Below are 25,099 nucleotides of genomic sequence, written 5' to 3'. Positions count from 1 at the left end.
TACACCCAAACCCAGAGAAAGTGGGCCAGTTAATTCCACATGCTTCCATTGTAAGACTCAGAAACTGGGCTTAGAGTGCACTAAACAGACCAGGGGGAAACAAATGTGTATACCCTTAAAGGTGCACTATATGGACAAAAGTATTGGGACACCTGCTCATTCATTGCTACTAACAAAATCAAGGGTTTAAAAAAAAAAGAGAGAGAGAGAAAATCCTTTCTCTACTGTCCAGGGAAGACATTCTACTAAATTTTGAAGCACTGCTGGGAGAACGTGATTGTGTTGAATCAATAGCGGGTGTCAACCCAAAGACAAAGTATGGAGCACCATCATTCCAGAGAACACAGTTCTATTGCTCCACAGCTCAATGCTGAGGGACTTATACCCCTCTAGCTCACGCCTGGCAACCAGACAAGTGGTATGTGTGCATTTGCACATCTTTTTTTTTGTTTATTATTGTGTATTTTTTATTATCTTTATTATTGTGTATTCCAAAGCACAAGAAAAAGTAAACATTCAATAAATTGGTCCAGAGTGTAGATCTTCCCAGTATTGTTAGCAGACTTGTTAACAGTCACCTCCTTGCACCAGACGTACAGTAATGGGCATTAAACAGTGCTATCAGTAATCAAATACCGACACTCAACTGCCGTACAATAGTGTGGCCAAAAATCCAATTTATTCTATGCAGTTTGCCTCTTATCCCAAGTGTAGTCAACCAACCAAGACATGTTTGGTGCTCAACTTTTGTTTTTTGTTTATTTATTAGCTAAAATGGTCAAAATCTCATACCCCATCATATAGCACTATGCAAACTGTTAAAATCACACTAGTGCTAGTGCTAGGGGGAGCTACAAATGGGTGGCTTTATTGGCAGTACCAAATTCTGGAGAATACAGGGACAATTTGACAAACAAAACACAAACGTGCCTCAAAACCACATCATGTCCAAAGGTACTGGGCCTAAAGCGATGCCAGAGTAGAATCATGTTTGTAATAGTGATGTGTAAGGATCAAGAACCTTTACATTGGTAAAGAACCTTCCCCATCAAGGTTCTTCAGTCATTTAAAAGGTTCTTCAGACATCACACATCACACTCTTTTACAAACATGGTTCATTAGGTAACTAAAAGAGGTTCTTCTACAGCATCAACTGAAAAACGCTAACAGTAAAAAAAACAGTAGCAGTGGTCAGCTAGAAGGATAAATTATAAATAGGTTGGATGGAAGCCTGTGAAGATTTAGGAATACAGACTGTGCAGTGCTAATTGGTGGAGCAACCTTAGCCTCTTAGACACCAAACCAATTTTAACTGATCAACCATGTTTGGGCTAAATTGTGTAAATGATATAAACTATTCCTTTAATCTGAGGAGCCAGTTTTACTTACGGCCTCTAAAAGCAACAAAATCTGTTAGCCAGCTCCGTGTACATTATATTAACTTAAGTCGTAAGTTAATATCCCCAACATTTATTCCGCTATGCCCAAGTAATTGGATTGCATGTTGGCCGTTTCGCGCCGGCCTGGTTGAGCGGCTATTAATCAAAAGGTAATTGGACACACATCCCAGATAAATGGTGCTGCTCCACATTGGGTCACATACGAATTAGACCGTTCTGAAGTATTCATTTCTTATCTGACGGAACCCAATTTTCTTACATAACCGTGGAATAAATAACAGCGGCGGTAAGTTATGAATCCCACACAAGGATACGCGCTCAGTGTGACGGAGCAAATCTCAGATATATCTTCATTATTTTCCATGACACGCTGGGAAGGCAGTGCAGTCGCTTCTGCCGCTCACATGAAAACAGTACATGTCTTGATCGAGCCGTTAAAGCCACAGTTATCACCAGAGGCGACAAAAGCACGGTGAGCTTCTAATGCATTGACCTGCGTTTACACACAAAGATCAGAACTGCAGGCTGTAGTCCTTTTAGGACGTGAAAACTGGACAGTGAGAAAGCAAGACAGGGAAAAAAACTGATGACTGGTGCTGGAGAAAACAAATGGATTCTTGACTAAATCAGAGACAGAGAACAAAGCCCAGATAATATGGATAATACTGTGAGAAGAAACAAACACTAGAAAGACAATAACTACTGTAAACTCTGAAGATAAAAGAGAAAGAGGATGTTCAGAACAACATGAACAAACCATTACCTCCTAAAACCTTGTACTTAGGCCCACACTTCAGTTCTTGACCATCATCCCTTCAGTTCTCTTCAAAATAACATCCGTTTTATAGACCCTAATATGTAACCCTGTGGGACTCCATATAATATGGAGTACTAAACAAAAACATGAACTTCAAAAATATGAACTTCAAATGCAATAATTGCTCTTCACACACAAGGCAGAGAACTTCTGGCTGTAGTCCGTTTAGGATGTGAAAGCTGGACAGTTAGAAAGCAAGGCTGGAAAACTACTGATGACTTTGGTGCTGGAGAGAATTTTTGAGAGCAACTTGGACTGCAAAACAAACGGATTCCTGACCAATTCAAGCCACTCAAAGCCCAAATAACGTGGACATATTATGAGAAGAACCAAAACCAAAACCAAAGACCAAAACCTGAAGAAGAAGAGGATGTTCATCAACATGAAGGACACACCACAAGAACCATGAACTCCTTAAACCATGTGCATTGGCCCACACTTCAGTTCTACACCCTCATAACTGCAGTTCTCAATGAATTAACATCAGTTTCATAGACCTTAAAACTGAACCCTGTGGGACTTAAATTTTGATAATTCATAGACGTTTCTGCCTACCAAAAGTTCAAGAAGCCTAAAGATTCAGGCTATGCTAATAACTAATGTGCTAATATAAATGTTAATACCATACCTGGAGCCCACCTAGAACCCACCTAGCCCACATAGGATGCCCTATTTCTTTTTACATGACTAATATTGTAAATATATTTGTACAGTATAGTAAAATGAGGTTTATACCCTAACCTCTATTGACCAACTGTACTGCAAAAAATGTGCTGTATTTAGTGCTTTCTCCACAAAGTACAGCCCGGCTACTGAATACAGGGCAGAATGAATGATCCTGCTTATTTAGATAGTGCTGAGTGAGATGAGGCTAACACAGGAGAGGGATCTCTCTTGATTTGGCCAACGATGAGAGATAAGAAGCAGATGCTAACGCTCACTGGCCACTGATTAATAGGGCTGTGTATTAAAACGGATGGATAGTAGAACTGTGTTGGTGTGCAGGCTGAGCTCTCTCTCACTTCCCCCTCCCTCTAGCTCCCTCTCACTCACTCTTGATGACTCACCAGTACTGCTGCCACTTGTCCTCTTCAAAGACGTCCTCTGGAATCGGACTGATCAACACCAAGTCCGACACTTGCCTGGACAAAAAAAAGGGGGGATAACTATGGAAGAAGCAGACATGGTTCAACATAGAAAGAACATGTAGCAGGACAAGGCTGTTAAAATTTTACAAGGTCGATATCTGATACTCATACCACTGTATGGACAAAAATATTGGGACACCTGTTCATTCATTGTTTCTTCTGAAATCAAGGGTATTATAAAAAGACTGTATCCAGCTTTTGGTAGAGTAACTCTCTAGAGTCTCTTCTGTCCACATAAGGCTATCTATTTGATTTTGGAGCATCATCCTCATCCCCAACTCCCCACTTATCCCAAAATTATAGGATGGGGCACCATTATTCCAGAGAACACAGTTCCACTGCTCCACAGCTCAATGCTGGGGGGTTTTATACCCCTCTATGCAATGCTTGGCATTAGGCATGGTGCCAATAGGTTCATGTTTATCTGCTCCAGAGGGAGACATATAGTGAATTTTGACAGGGCAGAATGAGAAAATTAGCTAATGGGCTACCAAAACAGTCGCTTCACAGTCTACAGGAAAATCTACTGAATTGAGAGTTTTTATTTACATCGATTGCATTCAATGTTTTCTAGACTTTGTTGGTATGCTGTAAGATTAAGGTCTCAGGGCTGTTTTACAGTAAATTACAGGAAATACTGGAAAGCAGTTGGGTACCCATGCAGCTTTCCAGTGAGTCAAATCTATCATTCCTGCTCTGCAGTTATTCCAACTGAGTTCACTGAGTTCACTGTAGATTTTCCTGTAGACTGTGAAGCGACTGTTTTGGTAGCCCATTAGCTACATTTACAGGTTTGTTAGTTAGGCTTCTTGTGACGTGATGAGCCAAGTGGACTAATTTTCTCATTCTGCCCTGTGAACCCCACCCCCCCCATCACTAGCAATGCCCCCAACACTAGGAAGGTAAAAAGACTAACACACGTCTCCTCCGACACACTTGAAGCCAGTCACTGATGCCAATTGTGCTCTTTCTGACTCCGGCTGCTGATGGCATGCAGCATGACCTAGCATTCAAACCAGTGATCCACAGATCATAGGGGCAGCACCTTGGTCCACTGGACCACATAGAGTCCTTCAAATGGCTCTTCACTGAGTTGCACTGACAGTATTTACATCCTAAAATTAGGCAAGTTAGCGTTAATTATTATCTAATGAATACATCTGACGCTTGTATTACATTTGTATTACAAGGTTATGTGCTTTAACCATGTAAGAGTCACACAACGTGGCAAGTTCTAACGTTAAATGTTTCAGCCATTAGTTCTCAATGTTCTTTCTGTACAGCAGCTGGAACATAAATGCTGCACCTTTTAAGGTGGAATGGAATAAGATGAATAAGATGCTGGTGATCTAGCTGGCTAACCATAGTCTAAGTAATGACTCCAGTGTCTAGGCTGTATCAATAGGCTTCAATTGAGTTATTCATCTGGTGTTGTTTATATATATATATATATATATATATATATATATATATACACACCCATTTTCTGATAATTACACACATTTGTTCGGTTCATAGACTTTGGTCCACCCTAAAATGACCTTTTTCACCCATACAGTCCTAGAACCACCACCGGTTCCGATGTGCTCATGTCTATTTAAAACCATTAACAAAATGTTTACCATAGAACCCTGATTTAACCACGTTACTCTGAGATATTTTATCATGATTCATACCATGAAGCTCCTGCCAATTCTGAACCCTAAGCAGGATTGACCGCAACCTCTCACTATAACCTTTCTGATTAATGCGGCTAAGACAGATACTGTCAGCAAGCCAGTCCACCTTTTAAAACGAATGGGGTCGATGCCTTTGCGGGGGCAATATTTTCATTTTGCAGGTGCCCCGGTGACAGGGTGGCTTAATTTACGGGGTTAACAGCTGCGCATCAGCGCTGATGAAACATTAAATCAGTCAAAGGGAGGGAGGGTAGATGAGCAGGGGGCCATAATCAGCCCACAGTAGAAGAGAGAACTGCTCCAGCAAGAAGCAGAGACTTGCACTGGTACAGTGGATGCCTGGTCACATTTGGTGTCTTTAGCATTACACTGCAGATAATGTAAGCTTATACCCAACCGATTAGCATCACACACTGCATGCCTAATTCACACACTGGCCTATGACATGACAGTATGACATTTATGTACATATCAACAACAAATCCAGCCAAAAATGACACACATACAAAAAAAAACCCCACAAAACCAACTTTTTATTACTGTCTTTAAGACTGAAATATGTAAATTACCCATGTTATGATTGGCTGCCCTGCATTTTGCCTACAAAAAGAAGTCCTGGTTGAACACTAGTTATACACTATGTCTAAATGTTTGTGGTCCCTTCTAAGTTGCACCCACTGCTGACACAGATGTGCAAATACACACGCAGCTTGTCTAGTCCCTATAGAGTAGTACTGGCAATAGAATAGGACTCTCGGGAGCAGATAAATATGAACTTTGCTGGCATCATGCCTATCGCCAGGCATGGGCTAGAGGGATATAAAGCCGCCCAGCATCTGTGTCAGCAATGGGTGCATCCTAAAGTAGTTGAATGTATTCAGTAGTATCCAAAAGGAGTGTCCACAAACATTTGGAGTGTAGGTTTCATGCTATAGGAAAGACCTGTAGGAGAATGTGAAATATGCATTATCATCATACAAACTGCCAACTACTCACTGAAAATTCAATGAGGAACTGATTTGAACTGATTAAATTCAGAAAAATGCATTTAGTCCAGTAATTACGACAGCCCTAATGCTAACATGGTTAAAAAAATGAAAGGGAGCCAGAAGTCATGAATTATCATGATGAATTTTGCATAATTCTTACTGGTGGCTATGTGCTTTCATTTACTGTTAACAACAGTAGTGTAACTGACTGAACTCATCCTTTAAAGCCCTGAATGTTAAATGACTATGAGAAGGGGACCACCCAAGGGTCTCTCTCTGCGAGCTTAGAGACCAAGCTTGTTTTCCGGAGTGCCTCCTGAGTGCTGGAGACGTCCATCCTAATTCAATCTGACCAATGTCATAGGACCCAAATGCGCTTCACAACTGTGCATTAAAGCTAGTGTCCTGCATGGTTTCATCCCATTTAGTGATTCAGTTATGTGTCAAGTGTGGGCTCGGTCAAGAACCACCCTGGCACTGCGCCAAGCTGCTGTTTCAAGGTTTGTCCAGGCCGTCAGACTGATTGCTCTGAGGTGAGAAGACTTACGCGTCGTGGATATGGCTGTAGAACCTGCCGTTGAGTGCACCCAGCTCTGAACCAACAAGAATGAAGGGCGTGGCCAATTGCGCAACCTTGACCAATCTGTGGAGGTCGTCCACCATCCTGAAGAGAGAGAGAGAGAGAAAAAGACAGAGGAGTGAGATGGGAGAAAAGAGGCATTCAGGTCAATTTCTCACCGGTGAACATAGCAGAAATGAATGAAGGCTAGACATAGTGTAGCTGACGCCTCATTCATCACGGGGGCGTGTTATGACACATGTATCCGTTGACCTCCGACCCCGCCTCCTCTCCTTCAGACAGCGGTGCAGGACTTAGCAGACTGGTCAGCTCTGTCCTTGTCTATTACAGGGGAGACGGACCGACCCTAGACCAACAACGCACACATAAATCTAATTAGCAATACGTAGCAGGAGACACCAAGTCAAAGGAAGAGTTATTTCAGACATGGTCGTTAACCAAAAGGCCAAAAACACACAGTGAGGACATTTAACTACACTATAAATATTAGAGCCATTCAGAATGACACTGTGTGCAAAATGGATGTGCACTAAATGAACGAGACAAAATTAGCATACGGAAAAAGTAAGACCAGGCAATTCTGTCTTGTGCCATCTGCTGCGTTTTCAATGACACATCACCAAACCAGTTCAGCACCATTCAGCCAAACTGATCAGAACTATTCAGTTCAGTAGTACTCAGCCAAACAGTCAGTACTATTCAGCCAAACAGTCAGTACTATTCAGTCAAACCAATCAGAACTATGGAGTTCAGTACTACTCAGCCAAACCATTCAGAACTATGGAGTTCAGTACTACTCAGCCAAACCAATCAGAACTATGGAGTTCAGTACTACTCAGCCAAACCAATCATAACTATGGTGTTCAGTACTACTCAGGCAAACCATTCAGAACTATGGTGTTCAGTACTACTCAGGCAAACCATTCAGAACTATGGTGTTCAGTACTACTCAGCCAAACCATTCAGAACTATGGAGTTCAGTACTACTCAGGCAAACCATTCAGAACTATGGTGTTCAGTACTACTCAGCCAAACCATTCAGAACTATGGAGTTCAGTACTACTCAGCCAAACCATTCAGAACTATGGAGTTCAGTACTACTCAGGCAAACCATTCAGAACTATGGTGTTCAGTACTACTCAGCCAAACCATTCAGAACTATGGAGTTCAGTACTACTCAGCCAAACCATTCAGAACTATGGAGTTCAGTACTACTCAGCCAAACCATTCAGAACTATGGAGTTCAGTACTACTCAGCCAAACCAATCAGAACTATGGAGTTCACTACTACTATTTGTTTACCTTATATTACTTCTACTACTTTTATACTTTAAGTAGTTTTGAAACCAGTACTTTTACACTTTTACCTGAGTAAAAAGCTTAAGTTGGAACTATAGAAATAAACCCTTTTGAACCCTAGTATCTACACTCCTACCTGAATATGAATACTTTTGCCACCTCAGAGTTTCTGCAAGTCTAATATTGCTCACATTGATGTGAAACGCAGCACAGCACCAATCAGACACAAACTGCCTCATCCACAGCTGATGTGCTGTGTTTCACAGCTCTTCATCTGCTTAGCTGTTTCCTTTCCCAACAAACTGGTGGCCAACTGAAGAGGTCTCGCCGCAGAGGGCTGAAAGGGCATTTATCAGAGCGTCTGCTGTTCGCCGCTTATTGAATTCTGGGAGGAAAATTGATTGCTCGAATCTAAATCTGTGTGCGTGCCTCTCGCCATGCCCAGATGGCTGGACGGAAGGGCCGGTGCCTCAGCGCTCGCGACCAGGGTGTTACTGTGTCAACGGTTACGAGATAAGAGCGAGCACACACGCTGAACGATCGCACTGGCCAATGAAGCTGGAAGGTGTGCTGCAGAAGGACAAGGACACACATGTTTATGCACATGCACATCTATCTCCTCCAACACGGTCAAACAGGACGGTCAGCGCTGATTGTAAACCAGGGCCGGTCATCACGCAGAACAGGGAGCGAGCGGATGCCCTTGTGTGGGCGGTAAAAGGTTGTCTGCATCAGAGAAATAACAACTTCCTCGGAAGCTTCATGTCTGCTCCACAGCCTGGGAGATCAGACCAGGTTATTTGTGCAAGTCAGACTGTGCTAATAAAAAGAGGACATTGCTGAACAGTGATGTTCTGCTCTGAGCTGGGGGAGATCAGTATACGCTATACCTGCAATTGTTCCTTTACCCTAAACGTAATCCATCAGCCAAGACACAGAGTCTGACGTTAGTTTTGCACTGGGGACATGAGGCAGATGCAACTAATTAAAATAATAAAATAATGCAACTAATTAATATGATTAGAAATGTCCTGATCAGGTTATCTTCCCAGAGTCTTTTAATTCTGAGTACCACAGCCCCACAGTTTAGATGAGCAGATGAGCTGCTGACTAATCCAATCAGTAAAATCCTTTTATTTTCAGTATCAGTTTCTATAATGAGACGTTCTGGACTGATCGATTCAGTTTAGTCTGGACTTTTCTTAAAATAACTGTTTATTATAATCCAGTCTGACTCTCCTCCCTGACCAATCAGCTCTCAGCTCCTTTACAACACTGCAGGCTAATCCCTTCCTGTGTGTGTGTGTAGTGGGACACACTCTGGACTTGTATCTGTGGCTGTGGGTCTACTGGTGTGTAATAACTGGTTTATAGTGGGTGAATGTGTTGTGTGTGATTGGGGTTTCTATAGCGTATCTGTGTGATTAGCATTAGCGTTAGCCTCCTCTTAGTTCTGAATGGGCTCTTTAGTGCTGGTTTATAAACAGAGAAAGACGCCGGTTCTCCCGCTGGTAAAACAGTGCGTTTTAGGTTCAGATATTATGGTCTGTTTTCATGTTCCACTGTAAAACTGTAGAACTCCACACTGCAGAATCTCAACTCATTTATTTACCTTCTAAGAAAGTTCCTCAGTGCTGCCCTCTTGGCAATAACGTCTGTTGGACACCAGATGGCGCTCTGAACACTGTGGTTAAAACACAGACTCGGAACTGGAATGGGATTCAAATATCCGATAACCGATCCCCTAACACATGCCTGGATCGGTCCCAATCTGAATCCACTGTAAGATTAGCAACACCAGGGGGAGTAAAATGAGGAAATCTGTCACTGAGTCTCTTACATGTCACGACATGCAAAGGTTTGGGCACCGAAGTCCAAAATTTCTGTTACTGTAAATAGGTAAGCGAGTGGAAAATGAACTGATCTCCAAAATATTTTTCATATTTGTATGATGTTAAAAGTAAAAAGAGAGGAAGGGAACCACAGGAAGTTTGACCAAGATCCTACCAAGATCTCAGACAAGTATGAGCTTGTTAGGGCTATGATGTGTTCACAGTCGTTGTTGATAATGGCCAGGTGATGCAAATTCACTCTACAAACCCTGTCCTAACTTTCAGCAGCTATTCGCTCCTCTTAGCAGCTTCCTAGCACTCTGAAAACGAAAATAACAGATGTCTACAAAACAGAAGAGAGGGGATAAACATGGTGAATTGATTGGTCATTTGTTTAGTTTCTGGAAGGTTATTCACAGGACTAAACGTCTTCATGTATACTGTGTATGAAAGTTCCCTGGAGCTTTAAGTAATCTTAAACAGACTTTCTTATGAGGTCTCTGACAATAAAGAATGCAGCACTGATTTAGAAGGAGGAGCATTTTCACACTACAGAGGTCTGAGGATTAGATTTCGTACAGGCTTAATACTGTATTGTAGTGAGCAGGCCTGCATGCTTCTTTTACTCTTATTAAGTTTTGAGTTTCCGCAACAGACACATTGTAAAGAGCTGCTTTTTCAGAATGGATCAAGCAAGCTGGAATGAAGCATCTGAAGCCCAAAAGCTTTCCAGCTCCAAATTTAAACTGTGCTCCCCATAGAGAACAACTGACTTCATCATTCTACCAAGAGTTTTCTCCTTGTTAACATTTCATCTTTGAGTAGTTATTAATCCTAGCTTTAGTCTAAAACCTTTCTATAACTTTAAAGCTTTAGTCTAAAACCTTTCTATAACTTTAAAGCTTTAGTCTATAACGTTTCTATAACTTTAAAGCTTTAGTCTATAACGTTTCTATAACTTTAAAGCTTTAGTCTATAACGTTTCTATAACTTTAAAGCTTTAGTCTATAACTTTTCTATAACTTTAAAGCTTTAGTCTATAACGTTTCTATAACTTTAAAGCTTTAGTCTATAACTTTTCTATAACTTTAAAGCTTTAGTCTATTACGTTTCTATAACTTTAAAGCTTTAGTCTATAACGTTTCTATAACTTTAAAGCTTTAGTCTATTACATTTCTATAACTTTAAAGCTTTAGTCTATAACTTTTGCTGTTTTCTTTGCTTCAACTTCCTTCACTCTAGCTGTAAGCTCTGCTTACATTTACTCTTCCAGTTATTGAGCTTATTGAGGTTTATCAGCAGTAAACCCAGCACTTGGGTCTGATAACCTCTTGGCTGTCCTATTCCTTCCAGTCCAGTAAAAAAAAGATCACCCAATTAAACAGTACACTTAAAAACATGACCCCTTGAGCAGCAATAACCTGATGATCAATCCTACAAAATTTGGTCCAGAACTTCTTACAAACCTGCTTCTACTCAGTGATCTCTTCCCTGGATGAACGTGACTTTTGTTAGTATGGACCAGGCCCTGAAAGGCTGAAACAGGGGGGCAAACTCAGAGGACTTTGTGGCTGGACGTTGGGACGGCATGATGGTAGGAGGATGAAGTCAAACCCCACCCCCTGTAGCTGAGGTGAGCCATGGAAAAGAAGGCAGGAGATGGTGTGGAAGTGGCTGCAAAGTTGTTTGTCACTGAGGTGAAAAAGTAAGAAGGGGAAGGTTTATATAGGGTTGAGGATGAGGAGTCCAGGGCATGGTCCTTCTCCTAAGATATAACTAAATTAGTTATGCCATAACTTCACCCTTTAGGTACTTTCACAAACGGTCTGACCTGGCCATTCCTTAATGCTGAACCTTCCTTGCATGTCTTTGTGGACTAACTTGTTTATTTTGGGTCGTAGCCCATTCTGCATGACCTCCTTACAGTTAAGCTTCAAATCACAGACATTCATTTGGAGAATTTGCAATCACTTTTTTAACAATCCAGAATCCACAGGTCCTTCAACAATGGCAAGCCATCCTGGACCTGAAGTAGCAAAGCAAAACCTGCCTAATTTCAGTACTTTTTAAATGATGAGAGGACAGGTCAAACAGAATTACGGCAAGAGCACTAGAAATGCAGGTACCTTCCAGTGGTTGATGGTCTCCACACTTTCTCCATGCCGGTCGTCTCATTCTCCAACACTCTCCTGCTGAAGCCCAGCCCCACACGGTCATATGCGCACACCTGTGGGAGCACAAAGCACACATCTACTCATGAAACCCACAAGACTAGCCACACACCAGAGGATGAACTTCAAATGTCTATACTCTCGCAAAGTTCAGTCTTCCAATAATCAACCAGGCAAACTTCTTAAGGCCAGGTATTTAATCTGTGCTGCAATCCCAACCCAAACAAGTTCCTCAGCAAACTGCTATTGGTTTGTCAGCAGCGGCAGAGAAAGTGCTTTCTTTAAGTTGGCCTCTTCACTCCTGGGCTTTAGAGATCGTTATCACATTCCAATAGAACGAACCCGGAACTGCAGAGCTCCATCCTTCTGCGGCTCCAGAAAACAGCCCCAACTGTATTAACCCTCAGCTCTGTTATTACAGACAACAGCTGGCACAGATGTTTTATTATGATCTGGATTTGATTCAAGTACTGTGTGATATATGTATCTATAGGTTACAGTATTATTTATTTATAGTCAATATAATATACGAGTACAGCTCAGCTCGACCCGCCATCCCTCAAAATCCACGAAAGACAAGCATCCAGGCTTTTTTCTGTCCTGCACCAAAGTGGTGGAACGAGCTTCCCCTGGGTGTCCGAACGGTAGAGTCGCTCGCTGTCTTCAAACGCAGACTGAAGACCCACCTCTTTCTAGAATACTTGAGCGAATAGCAGAGTGGTCACCTTTTTGACTTGTGTTTAGTAGAGTCTAAACTTAGAGGATCTTTGAATTCTAGCCTATTCAAACTAGCTGAGGTTTTTCTTGAGTAAACAGTAAGGCACTTTTGTAAGGCACTCTGGAGAAGAGCATTAAATGTAAATGTAATATGTTATAAGTTAAAGTTAATAATTAATTCATGCCTCATTGTAATAAGGAAGGTATATGTATCTATAGTTGATGGTTTCATCCATAGCTCATTTCTTTTGCTGAGCCTGGACTACTTCTTTTTTATACTGTACTACCCTTATTTTTGTATTGTATTACTGTTTTGTATTGTTGCTACTGCTACTGGTTGCCAAATTTCTTTTAGGAACAGTAAAGTGTCTGTCTGTCTGTCTGTGTGAACAGAAAAAAATCATAAAAACATTATTCTATATATAATAGAAGTCAAGAATTGTACATTAAGGTTATAGGTGTATACTTCAATAGTTCTGAGATCATTATGATCCCAAGGTTCCCGAGTTAAGGTGATCTTCAATAATCATGACAGAGAAGACAGAATCAGTACTGGATGGTCCATAATTCTTTATCATTAACAGAACAGCTGCTGGTTGTTTGTGCACATTACTGTCATTTGTGTGCATTTAACTTATAGAACAGTGGTATTTATCGTTCTAGCCATAGCTAACCGACTACTCTGCTAGCGCAGTGCAAGTTATTACATATAAACTCTGGATCATTTATTTAACTTTCTTTAGTCTTGCTGCATTTGCCTCAGATGTCGGATGTCGGACCTGGAAATGATATAACACCCAAGTTAAAACTTCCTATAACTGTACTCTAATTCCAAAAAAACAGTAAGCTTTATCTGCTTTATCTGTGTTTTATAGCGAATCTAACCAACATATGTCCCACGTTTTCTGTCAGCGGTACCAGTTGATCTCGCATTATACAATATTTTGTCCATCTAAACACCATGGAATCATGTCACTGAGAGAAGTTGGATAGTACTGTGTGTACAACTGATTTAACAAGGCCCAGAGATAGCAGTGCTAATACACTGTGTAATAGTACAGCTTTTACTGCTGTGGTGCTGAATTTAGGGGTTGGTGAGGCTCTCTCCACTTTCCGAGTAAGAAATCCAACCTGTGGGGGCGTTTCAGATGAAATTTCTAGTTGGAACTGGGATATTTCCACACCCCACATCAAACAGAAGGCAGCATTACTTTCTTCTTCTTTATGTTTACCCTTTTTAATTTGTATTCATTTTTAACATTTTTAACAGTACAGCATGTAAAAAATGGCTATAGGTAGCTTTTAGCATTTTAAAAAATGGTCATGGCACTTCTTTAAGTTTTGTTTTATTAGCAGCATTTTTTATTTATTTCTATTCATTTTTATTCATTTTATTTGCAGCTAAAGAAGATGTTAAGAGTTTAGATTAGAGAATATAAACTAAAATGCTCTATTGTAATAATTAAATATTTAAATTTAGTGCTTCATCATTGTAATCTCCAATAGCTTTATCAAGTATCACATTTTATGTCCATATCTTGCTCCTAAGATGTAAGTAAAATGATCCACACAAGGCTTGTGTTGCTTAAACAAGACGCTGTAAAGAGAGCAGATCTGATGCTGATGATGATGATGATGATGATGGGGTCCTGGTGCATGATTCAGTGCCTCTGATGAATGCTTTCTTGGATGGCTGGTTAGACTGACTCAAGCTAAACAAATGGTGTGTTATATTTAGCTCAGAAAACAGACTGGGAGCAATCTCAGGCAATAATTAATCAACACAAACATCTCCATCTCCTGATCATAACTACAAGAAATATTATCCCTTTATTAGTCTTTATTAGTTTCCCAACTCATTATTGATCATTTTTAGTGACTATTTCAAACAAGCAACAGCTTTAAGCCACAGCTTAGTGAAATGCCAGCCAGGCACATTCCCTATGGGTAAAAAAAGCAGTGCTGTATTTGATCACACAATCATTTCAGACCTTAAAACCGATCAAATAAAGCTTTTAAATGATCATTTTATTCACTGAATGACAAAAAGACAATATCCAACACCAAATGACTCTGAGTCTCTGAGTTTTTAAGGGGGCAGTTACTTTTTTACAATCCAGACATCATTACTGGCAGCTATGTTACAGCCATCGAAACATCCCTTAAATAGAACTCCTCCAGCAGTGTGAAGGATGCTAGCAGGTCACCAACTCACAGAGTCAAAAGTTCTGGAAAAGCTGAGAAAAAATAGTTCTTCAAAATAAATCAGTCTGGAAAAAACATTTCTGTCTGTGGAACTCCAGCGAACATAGTAAGACCTATTATCTCCTTATGGGGAATACTCATGGGGATAGGCCTACCAAAACTGCTCCAAGACCACGATGTGAAGTGAACTAGAGAGCCTTTAAAGACCCCAGATAATACAGTAAATGTCCACATATTTTTGGACACCCCTTTTAATGACTGCAAAAAGCATGAACCTATTGGCACCATGCCTAATCCCAGGCCTGGGCTAGAGGGTATTGAGCTATGGAGTAAATACAATTAGTAAATAAAAAAGAGCTGAATGCAATCAAATCCTCACAGCAAGCTCCTAAACAGTAGAGACAGTTACTCCAACTACTTTGTTTTTCTTTCTTTCTTTCTTTTTTTTTTTATAAATACCCTTGATTTTGGAAGGAACAATGCACGAGTAGGTGTCCCAATACTTTTGTCCATATCATGTATCTAAAGCAATGTAGATGATCAGGCTTATTTCACATTTTACAAAGACACCATATCAAATGTCAAACATGGTGGTGGTAGTGTGATACTATGGAAATGCCTTAGTATAGGCCTTCAGTCCCTGATCTAAAGCTCAAGGGAAATGGGGGTGTGCAGCAAGACAATGATCCCAGTAAGGTCGGTTCTAAATGGCTCAAAAAATAAACAAGGTTTTGAAGTGACCAAGTCAAAGTGCTGCAGTGGCAAGACCTTCCAAGAGAATTCATACTCGACAGACCCCCGAAATGGACACTCACTACATCGAAAACAAACAGAATATGATACAAATACCATTTCTTTTGTGCATCTTACTTAAGGCTTTTCTGACTTCCAAATTGTCCAACGGGATTGCAAAATGCAACAGATGCCACCTTCAGATGCCAATTCACAATATTATCAGTTGCTTCAGGTCTACTGTATAAGTGTCAGAATAGTCGCTAATTAATAGTAGCTGCTTAAGCAATAAAATACGAGAGGGAGTGTGACACGAGCCGAAGGTAAATATTGTATTTTATCACAGCTGTGCTGTTATTTCACGATAACACACAACCTCGTGTTGTAATGCTTTTATATCACAGTTCAGAAAATAAATAAAGTAAGAAATTAATAAAGTGAGCCGTGAACAAACTATTAGCATTTCCTCCCACCAAATTATAGTTCCTTAATAAGTGACTTGTTGCTGCATCATAGACACAAACTCCACTCACTGCACAGCTACTGCACAGCTACTGCACAGCTACTGCACAGCACGCTTCTCAACCAATCAGCTGGCGTGGATGAAAATAACTGTAATATAATGTATAAAACCATGCAAGATAAAAAAAACAGACTATGGAGTGATTCATGGAGGCTCTCGTGCAACTGACCAAACTGATGAAATGATTGGGGGAGGGGGGGCTGCCCTATAAGGGAAAGCATCATGGGATGCACTCGTGGTGTTCTGGACATGCGTGCTGTGAGCCCTGGCCCTTATTAAGGCGAGCGTCACTGCTCGGGTGAACAGCAAGAGGGCAGGCTGGCAGGCTGTCAGCCGCAATCTGTGGAGCTCTGCGTGCAGTCCTGATGCGAGGTGGCATGGCAGTCGTACGGCACTGAGCTGCGACTGGCCACTGCTGATACCTCCACACTACCTCCACACTCTCAAAAATCCATGCTGTCCAATGAAAATCATATATCTCACATTTTGATTCGATTTGATTAGATTGAAAATCGGACCTCTGACTGTTGGAGATGTCACAGTCTCACAGTGACAATTCCCACCTTACCCAATCAAAAGCCTGAGAATGCCTTGTTAGTGCTTCATAATATGAACCAATAAGTAAAAGTGGCTCTAAGCAAGGAGTGGACTGTGTTTACTTATCGCAGCCTTTTGGATAATGAACATTGGAAGTGCAAGTATTCCTACAAAAACCAACATTAAGATCATAATTAATAATAATAATAAAAATAAATTCTGTTTTGTGTCCTTCCCTTGCTTTTAGCTTGACTTTATAAGTCCTTTAACTCCAATATCTGAGCATTAGTCACCATGCTCACAGCACCACTACCACATTTCTGATTTCTAATGGATTTGCGCACTCGTCTGACGCGAGCGCTGCTGTTTATGCCTGAAAAGAGCTACATGTGACGCACACAGTCCTGCACTAAAGCGAAAGCATAAACTGCAATCTCCTGTAATTAACTAATTGCAGATTTTGTTCTATTAACATGCATTATTAACTGTGCTAATGAACAGATGGTTATGTGGAGGTCAGATTCATGACACATTCCTAACCTGTTCTCTTTAAAAAGTGCTTCACATCTTTACCATCAAAAGTTCTTCACAGTCACACATTTTAAAATGTTAACAGTACACTGCCACTTCCTAAAAGTGTGGCGCATGGCATAATTCCCAAGGTATTCTCAAAAGGTTTGATAAATGACATGACTCCTGAGATGGACCCAAAATGTATGGTGTATGATGTTATTCCCAATAAACTCTCAGAATGTGTGGTGTATGGTGTATGATGTTATTCCCAATAAACTCTTAGAATGTGGGGTATAGCACTATTCCCAAGATATTCCCAATATGCACTTGGTATGATGTTATTTATAAGGTAATCCCAAAATGTGTTGTGCATGATACTACTTCCAGTAGTGGAGTACAGCATTTTCCCCAAGGTATTCCCAAAATGTGTGGTCTATGGTATTATGTTAAAAATGTGTGATTTATGGCATTATTCCCAAGGTATTCACAAAATGTGCTGTTTTGACATTATTCCCAAGGTATTCCCAACATGTGTGGTATATGGTATTATTTTAAAAATGGGTGGTGTATGGCATTATTCCCAAAGCATTCCTAAAATGTGTGGTGTATCACAATACTTCCAAGTATTCTCAAATTGTGTGGAGTACAGCATTTTTCCCAAAGTATTCCCAAAATGAGTGGGGTATGGTATTATTTAAAAAAATGTGTGATTTATGGCATTATTCCCAAGAAAAATCTAACAACCGAAACAAAGCTTTTTTTCTAATATATTAAACTTTGAAAAGCTTAAAGAGTTTTAGTGTAGCCAGGTCATGAATCACAGAGCAGCATAAACCACTATTGGGAAAAACATAACTCCGTGATTCCATTATTGCCTGGATAAAATGACTAAATCGGTGACTAAAATGTTAGTCACTGATTCACAACGTGGATCATTATTGTAAAGCTGCTTTGTTTGCTCCTTCTTGTAGGTGGCCTTCATCTTTACATCTTCCTCCTACTCTAGCACCAGGTGGTCCCATTACACACATACACACACACATACACACATACACACACAAAAGGTCCAGCTTTTCTAGACCTCGCAATGCCACAAACAATTTACAACTACAAAAAAAGCTTCATTTTCAGAACAGCCTGCCCTGGGCCATACGCTGTATCTCGTTACATAAGCGCTTCTAGAGGACACAGCTTCAGCTACACATCTGAAAACATTCCCCACATCAGCAGCGCATAAAAACACCACGTCCACAAAAGAAAAAAAAATGTGAGGAGACGCATTGTGTGTTGCAACAGTCCTCCCGCACAAAGGTAAATTGTTTGCATCGGTAAGTGGCCAGTGCAATGTCAACAAATGGATTGAACTTGCCTTTGTAGCCTGTGAAACACTTTCCTGCACGTGATACCAAATGTCTGAAGACATCCCCGTCGGAGCATCTAGGATTACTGCGAAGAAGTGGAGAAGAAAGGCGGTTTAGTTCTCAGAATCAAAGCCAGACAATCATTCCTGCATGAAAACTCACAACAGAGAGGCAGAAGAAATTCTGCACTGTAAAACAAACAGATGGTTGACTGTATGCAGGGAGGCCAAGTTGGGGGGGGGGGGGGGGGGGGGGGTGATTCTAAAGGCCTGTGACTGACAATACATAAATCTGTATTGATTGAGTGTATTTTGGCAGAATTGTTAGAAGTTGTTGAAGAATTGTTGTTTATGGCCCAATATAATATCTTTTCATGGGGCACAAAATCCCTGGAAGCGCTCCTGTTGGTATGAACCATGTTTAAGGTTGTATAATTCAGCATCAGTGCAAGTTATTAAGTAATTATATACACTGCGCTGTTCATGCTATATTTCTTGAGATCTTTGCTGCTTGCTAACCTCAACCAACTGTTAAGCTACTGTGCTTGGCAGTAGAATTGCTTTCTGTAGTTATCATCAACAATAAAATAAGCTATTTATTGAACTCTGCTGTGTTTTAGTACTGTTTTGAACCACAAGAGACCAGGTGTTGCACTAACTGAATATGATTATTGGTAGTGGGGTGATCCAGATGTTATGCAGATGATAACACAGTTCTAATTTTAGCTTAAATGTTTAAATGAGGTCTATCTATCTATCTATCTAATCCAATTTTTGAAGCAAATAAATTAATAGGGGAAAAAATTGATGAATGGTGATGAACAAGTCAAGTGTTTGTTAGCAATGTTAGCTTAGTGTTTCCCATTCTAAACTAAAGAAGTCAAATATGTCTTGACTGATCGATTGCATCTGGGAGATAATAAATAATTGTTAATCTGATTGTTCCCCGAAGTGATTTTTTAACAAAGTAATTAAGAGTCTGCAGTAAATACTGTAATGGTCTAAAACACAGCATTTAGTCAAGATTCTTAAATGTGCAGTGTGGCTTTATTACTGAGGTATGCCCAAAATGTGCAGTGTGTGGCTTTATTACCGAGGTATTTCCAAAATGTGCAATGTGTGACTTTATTACTGAGGTATTCCCAAAATGTGGCGTGTGTGTGGCTTTAATAATATGATGTTCTCAAAGTGTCAAGTGTTTGACTTTATTCTCAAGTTTTTGTCATTCTTTTATGTGTGGTGCATGACACTATTCCTGATTTATTTCCAAAATGTGTGGCGTATGGCATTATTTTCAATGTATTCCCAAAACACATAGAATATGGAATTATGTAATGCTGACTTCAAACCTTCTGACATACTTAAACATGCTCTGAGCATTTAGCCAAGATATCCCCAAAGCATACATGAACTGAAACAGTATGGGTATAATGGGTCTGCTGTATCTGCTGATCAGTCAAAGCTGCACATATATGACCAACCAGCAGCTACAGAAAGCACCTGATTGAGGATAATGGCAATAATTAGATAATGCCAATAAAGATAGTTGTTAAATGTAAAGGTTCACAGCTTGACGCTACTGCAGAAAAATGCAACTTCCATTATTAACCTGTCAGAAACATCACTGATTGTCCAGCATTTTTGCTTATTTGTTCAAACTCTATAGCTGTATGTCACAATACACATGTCAAGAATGTAATCTGTATACAATTTCATTTGAATGTCCAGGATCAATAATCTTAGCATATGGAGACCTGATAAACTCATCTTCCCAATCGTTATCCCTATGATTTTTTTCTGTTTCTAATAAAGGCCCATTATACCATTAGGCCTCATTCGTGCTTGGACCCCATGCATTGCCATGCGTTTTCAGCTTTAGTTTATATTTGCTACCTTTATAACACATTACAAACTGTTTTTGGAGCCTGTTTTTGCTTCTACTTCTGAATATGTTTTTGAACCACTGGCTGGGAAGATGTATACTGATGTGATGACTTGTCTCTCTCTACCTCTGACTTGACTCTCAACTACCTTCGTCACTCTCTGAAATATTCAAGTGCATGAATGAAGACATTTCCAACAAAACAAAGATATGTGTTTACCAACTGGTTGTCCTTGTCCTTTGCAGACGAGGCTGATCCTCTGGCCTAGACCAATATCTATCAATTGTGCATCTAGAAAGAAAACATACGCAAGTCATGAATTAAAAAAACATTTCTATATAGTAGTTCTAAAAACTTTACCTACAGAGTCTCATTTCACTGCAGTACAGTCATTTTGTCAGGCAATTCAAGGTGAAGTTACTGCACACAGCAAAGGTGAATGCGAACCTTTACCTTTCGGTATAAGCTCTTCTCTTTCTTTTTGAAGTGAGGCGTAGTTGAGGAAAGGTGGTACAAAGATAACAAGAAGCAGAATTTTCCCTAATAACACCACCGTGTCCCAGCAGCTCCCCTTCGCCTGCTGTTGTTTCACAGTAGTAGGCTCCTCTGCTGCCTGCAGGTAAGAAATAACAAATTCAACAGAGATCGGGTTAGATTTAGCTCAGAGTTCAGCTTCTCCAACATCCTCCTTCGATCGGCACTACAAAGAACATACCAGCCGGTAGTGAGGAGAAAATGAAGTGAAGTTCTCTTTTTGCTGCTGTTATGGATGCACAAGTACTAGATATAGTGACACGCACTACAGGAAGACAGGAAGATTAAAAGGAACTTTCACTTAATAAGACAAAATGTTAATTTTATGAGCTGGCAAATACATTTTGTATGGATTTTTACTTATGCAGTTATAATTATTCTTGTTGCAATTAAGAAAATCATTCATTAAATATTTTAACTTAAGAATCTGAAGCCATCCTGAGCCAATGCTGCTTCGCCATCAGCAGCCGGAGTCAGAGAGAGCACAAGTGACCATGCTCTCTCCAGGTGGGTAGATGGCGCTCTCTCCCCTCATCACTTTTAAAGCAACGTTGGGCAGCACAGGCATCTGTTAGCTGGGGAACCAGCGCTTCCCTCTGAGCGTGTCGGTTGCCCAGTAATGTCACATCGGCAGCAGCTCGAAAAGATGCATTGTATGTACTGGAGGAGACGCGTTAAGTTCACCCTGCTAGTGTGGGGAGCATTGCTAGTACTAAGGGGAGCTACGAACGGGTGGGTTAACTGGCTGTACCAAACTGGAAGAAAAAGGGAAACCGTCAGTATTACATACAAAACTCAGAGGACACACTAAAATGGCTATACTTGTGTTGTAGATGCTGTGACCCCTGAATCCAATCACCACCACTGTGAAAAGAAATCTATGCCTGTAGGTTTATCTACAATCTCAATGAGTGAAAATGCGGAAATTTTGAAACATATGTGAAATTCCCCTTTAAACATCTACTTTGCACTACCACTCACTGCACACACTGTGATGCTCACCAACCTTATAGGCTCAATTATACTGGAGCCCATCTTTTGTCATGGACAATTTTTCATCCACCCTCTTTCCCGTTTATCATTTCTCAGTTTCTGACCACAGATACACTGCTATCCAGATGTTACCCAGGTACAGGTACGCAGGTTACAACTGACATGATAGTCTGCATGGTGCTGGTACATGAGTATCAGGCACAGTCGTGTTGCTGGAGTATTTACAGGCCTAGCCAGTAAAGTCCTGTTTAAAATCCAAGTGAGATTTAACCTGTTTCTGAAATTCAGTTCCTGAGAAGCAACCCTTGGGTTTTCTCACTTTGTAGAAAAATAGTCTCAAATTCTCAAAGGTGGCTTAACTCTTTTAGGTCTTACATCAGTCTCAGCTCACGAATATTCACATCAGATCAGTGTAATTCCTCTACTGCTCTCTCCTACATCTCAGAAATCTTGCTGCTGTCTATCAGAGTAAAAAGAAACCTCATATTTTCCTAGATCTTCAGTTCAGACAGTTACATGCTCATGCCGATCTTCTCTTTTTTAAGGGGGGGGGGGTAATTCATTCAGAAACCGGTGATCTTTCCCAAATCCAATGCTGGGATTCGTTTAATTTCACTATAAAAAAAAGAAAAGACACCTTCTTTTGGCAGTCACTCACTGCAGGCTACTTACTAAAAGATACAAGCAACCACTTAAAAAGTTACTGAATCATTTATAGTAGATGCGGAGTCATTTACAGCAGTTACTGAATTATAGGTCTTAACATTAAAAAGTATAATTATATTATTTATTTACAGTAAATTCAGAACCATTTGTAGTACATACTGAGTCATTTAAAGTAGCTACTAAAGTATTTATAGTATATTCATAATAGAAACAGAATCATTTACAGTAGATACTGAATCAAATACGTGCACCTTTACCTTTACCTTTATCATGTATAGCAGATACTGAGTCATTTATAGTAGACAATGAATCGTTTATAGAAGGGACTGAATCATTTATAATAAAAACAGAATCATTTAACTTAATTTAAGTTAATCATAATTAACTTCTGAACCACTTACAGTAAATACTGAGTCATCTGTAGCAGATTCAGAATAAGTTATAATAGATACTGAACCATTTGTAAGTTGCTCTGGATAAGAGCATCTGCTAAATGCCTTAAATGTAAATTTACCATAGATACTTAATCATGTATAGCAGATACTGAGTCATTTACAGTAGACGATGAATTGTTTATAAAAGGGACTGAATCATTTATAATAGAAACATAATCATTTATAGTAACTGCTGAACCACTTATACTAGTTACTGAATCATCTGAAGCAGATCCAGATACATTATAAAAGATACTGAATCATTTAGAGTAGATACTGAGTCATCTAAAGCAGATCCAGATACATTATAACAGATACTGATTCATTTAGAGTAGATACTGAGTCATCTGAAGCAGATCCAGAATAATTTATAATAGATACTGAATCATTTATAGTAGATACTGAATCATGTATAGTAGATACTGAATCATTTGTAGTAGACGATTCATCGCTTATAGAAGGGAATTAATCATTTATATTAGAAACAGAATCATTTATAATAACTGCACTTATACGAGTTACTGAATCATCTGAAGCAGATCCAGATAAGTTATAACAGATACTGAATCATTTATAATAGATACTCAATCATGTATAGTAGATACTGAATCATTTATAGTAGATACTGAATCATTTATAGTAGACGATTCAGCGTTTATAGAAGGGACTGAATCATTTATAATAGAAACAGAATCATTTATAGTAACTGCTGAACCACTTATACGAGTTACGGAGTCATCTGAAGCAGATCCAGATCAGTTCTAACAGATACTGAATCATTTAGAGTAGATACTGAGTCAATTATAGCATATATTGAATTATAGATATTAACATTAAAAAAGCATTCAACAAAGACAGAAATATTACATATACATCAGTCTCTCTCTAGCCTGAGGGTCCTGTGAGGGCAAATGTCTGCTGTTAGCACCTGATAATAAAATATGAGACTGATTTTGGTTGCTTGTTAAATTGTCCGTTCCACCTTAAATCGTGCTGCGGTGACAGTGGCTGTCCTACAGCCCCGCCCCTCCCCCTCCCTGCACTGCTGCACAGACTTTAAGGTGGACCAGGAGATTCGACAGGAAGCTCGCACTGTAGCTCCGTAACTCCCGCAGAATTACACCGAGCAGCGCCAAACACTGAGTTCACAACCTTTCTCCTGTCAGACTGAGGGCTTTCACTGCCTTCCTGGCCGGCTGCTCTCCTTCGCCACATTTCCTCTGCGTGCCGCTGAACTGAGCTGTAGACCGATTCAATGAGAGCGGCTGGGAGGAGAAGGGGCTTCCTCGGGACGGTGGCCGACGAAGACCAAAACGCGTTCTCTGTTCTCTCTCTCTCACATGTGCACTAGCTAGTGTAGCTGAGGCTAATCTCACCACCTTTTTAACAGCACTTACATTAAAATCAGATTTGAAAAGGCTAAGTGTGCAGAGAAAGTGATCGAGGGCCACATTTTAAAGCATCACTTGCTGTTTATTTAAAATATACTGCTCCCTCTGGGCCTGATTTCCTTCGGCCTGTATTTTCCTATCCTATATACCTAAGGCTTCCTCTTGCGGTCCCAATCTCTGGGTCATTCCATAGGCCCAAACCCATCACAGACAGACAGACAGTTAACTAGGACAGATTTGATTTTTTTATTCCATCTCATCAGCACCAGTTCCCCTAAAAGCTGGTTGTCTTACTTGTTTGCCACACACTCCATTTCTGTCACCATATAAGGCTCTACTAAATGATGGGTGATTTACACATTTAAGTTTAAGTTAAACTTTTGTGTGATCTTACATTTTTAAAGGAATGCAGCATTATGTATGTATGTGTGTGGGTTCACTGCACGGATGGTTTTACGGCAGAGGCCAAATTCCATCTATGTCCAACACAAATGGTGAATATGGTCATGTTGTACTGTGCTATGGCGTGTAATTTGGTCTGCGGAATCAAGATGATTCCTTTTAATAACTAATAACAGTCTAAATTCAAATGGAAAACAGCTCAGATGACATTTAATTGACTTTAATTTTGAATTAAAAATCATAATATTCAGTAATTATCGAACCTTTTATTTTTAAAACCTCAATTTTCTCCTA

At 40.0% G+C, this 25,099-nt stretch overlaps 1 protein-coding gene across 1 annotated transcript in view; it reads right to left on the bottom strand.

Moving 5' to 3' along the window:
* The window catches only part of LOC140566526 (uncharacterized), a 46,318-nt gene extending 22,024 nt beyond the window's left edge, over positions 1 to 24,294 (bottom strand). The window contains exons 1-7 of the mRNA XM_072692295.1: positions 24,165 to 24,294; positions 20,839 to 20,998; positions 20,605 to 20,676; positions 18,512 to 18,588; positions 11,871 to 11,971; positions 6,581 to 6,697; positions 3,285 to 3,359 (exon numbers count right to left, since the gene is read on the bottom strand). Coding sequence (XP_072548396.1) covers positions 3,285 to 3,359; positions 6,581 to 6,697; positions 11,871 to 11,971; positions 18,512 to 18,588; positions 20,605 to 20,676; positions 20,839 to 20,998; positions 24,165 to 24,227 — 665 coding nt within the window. The 5' untranslated portion in view covers positions 24,228 to 24,294. The remainder of the gene's footprint in view (positions 1 to 3,284; positions 3,360 to 6,580; positions 6,698 to 11,870; positions 11,972 to 18,511; positions 18,589 to 20,604; positions 20,677 to 20,838; positions 20,999 to 24,164) is intronic.
* Between the last annotated feature and the right edge of the window lie 805 nt (positions 24,295 to 25,099).

Source organism: Salminus brasiliensis, chromosome 1 (assembly GCF_030463535.1).
Source record: "Salminus brasiliensis chromosome 1, fSalBra1.hap2, whole genome shotgun sequence".
NCBI lineage: Eukaryota > Metazoa > Chordata > Actinopteri > Characiformes > Bryconidae > Salminus > Salminus brasiliensis.
The sequence above is the reverse complement of the archived record's forward strand: the minus strand, read 5'-3'. Positions and strand labels throughout refer to the sequence as shown.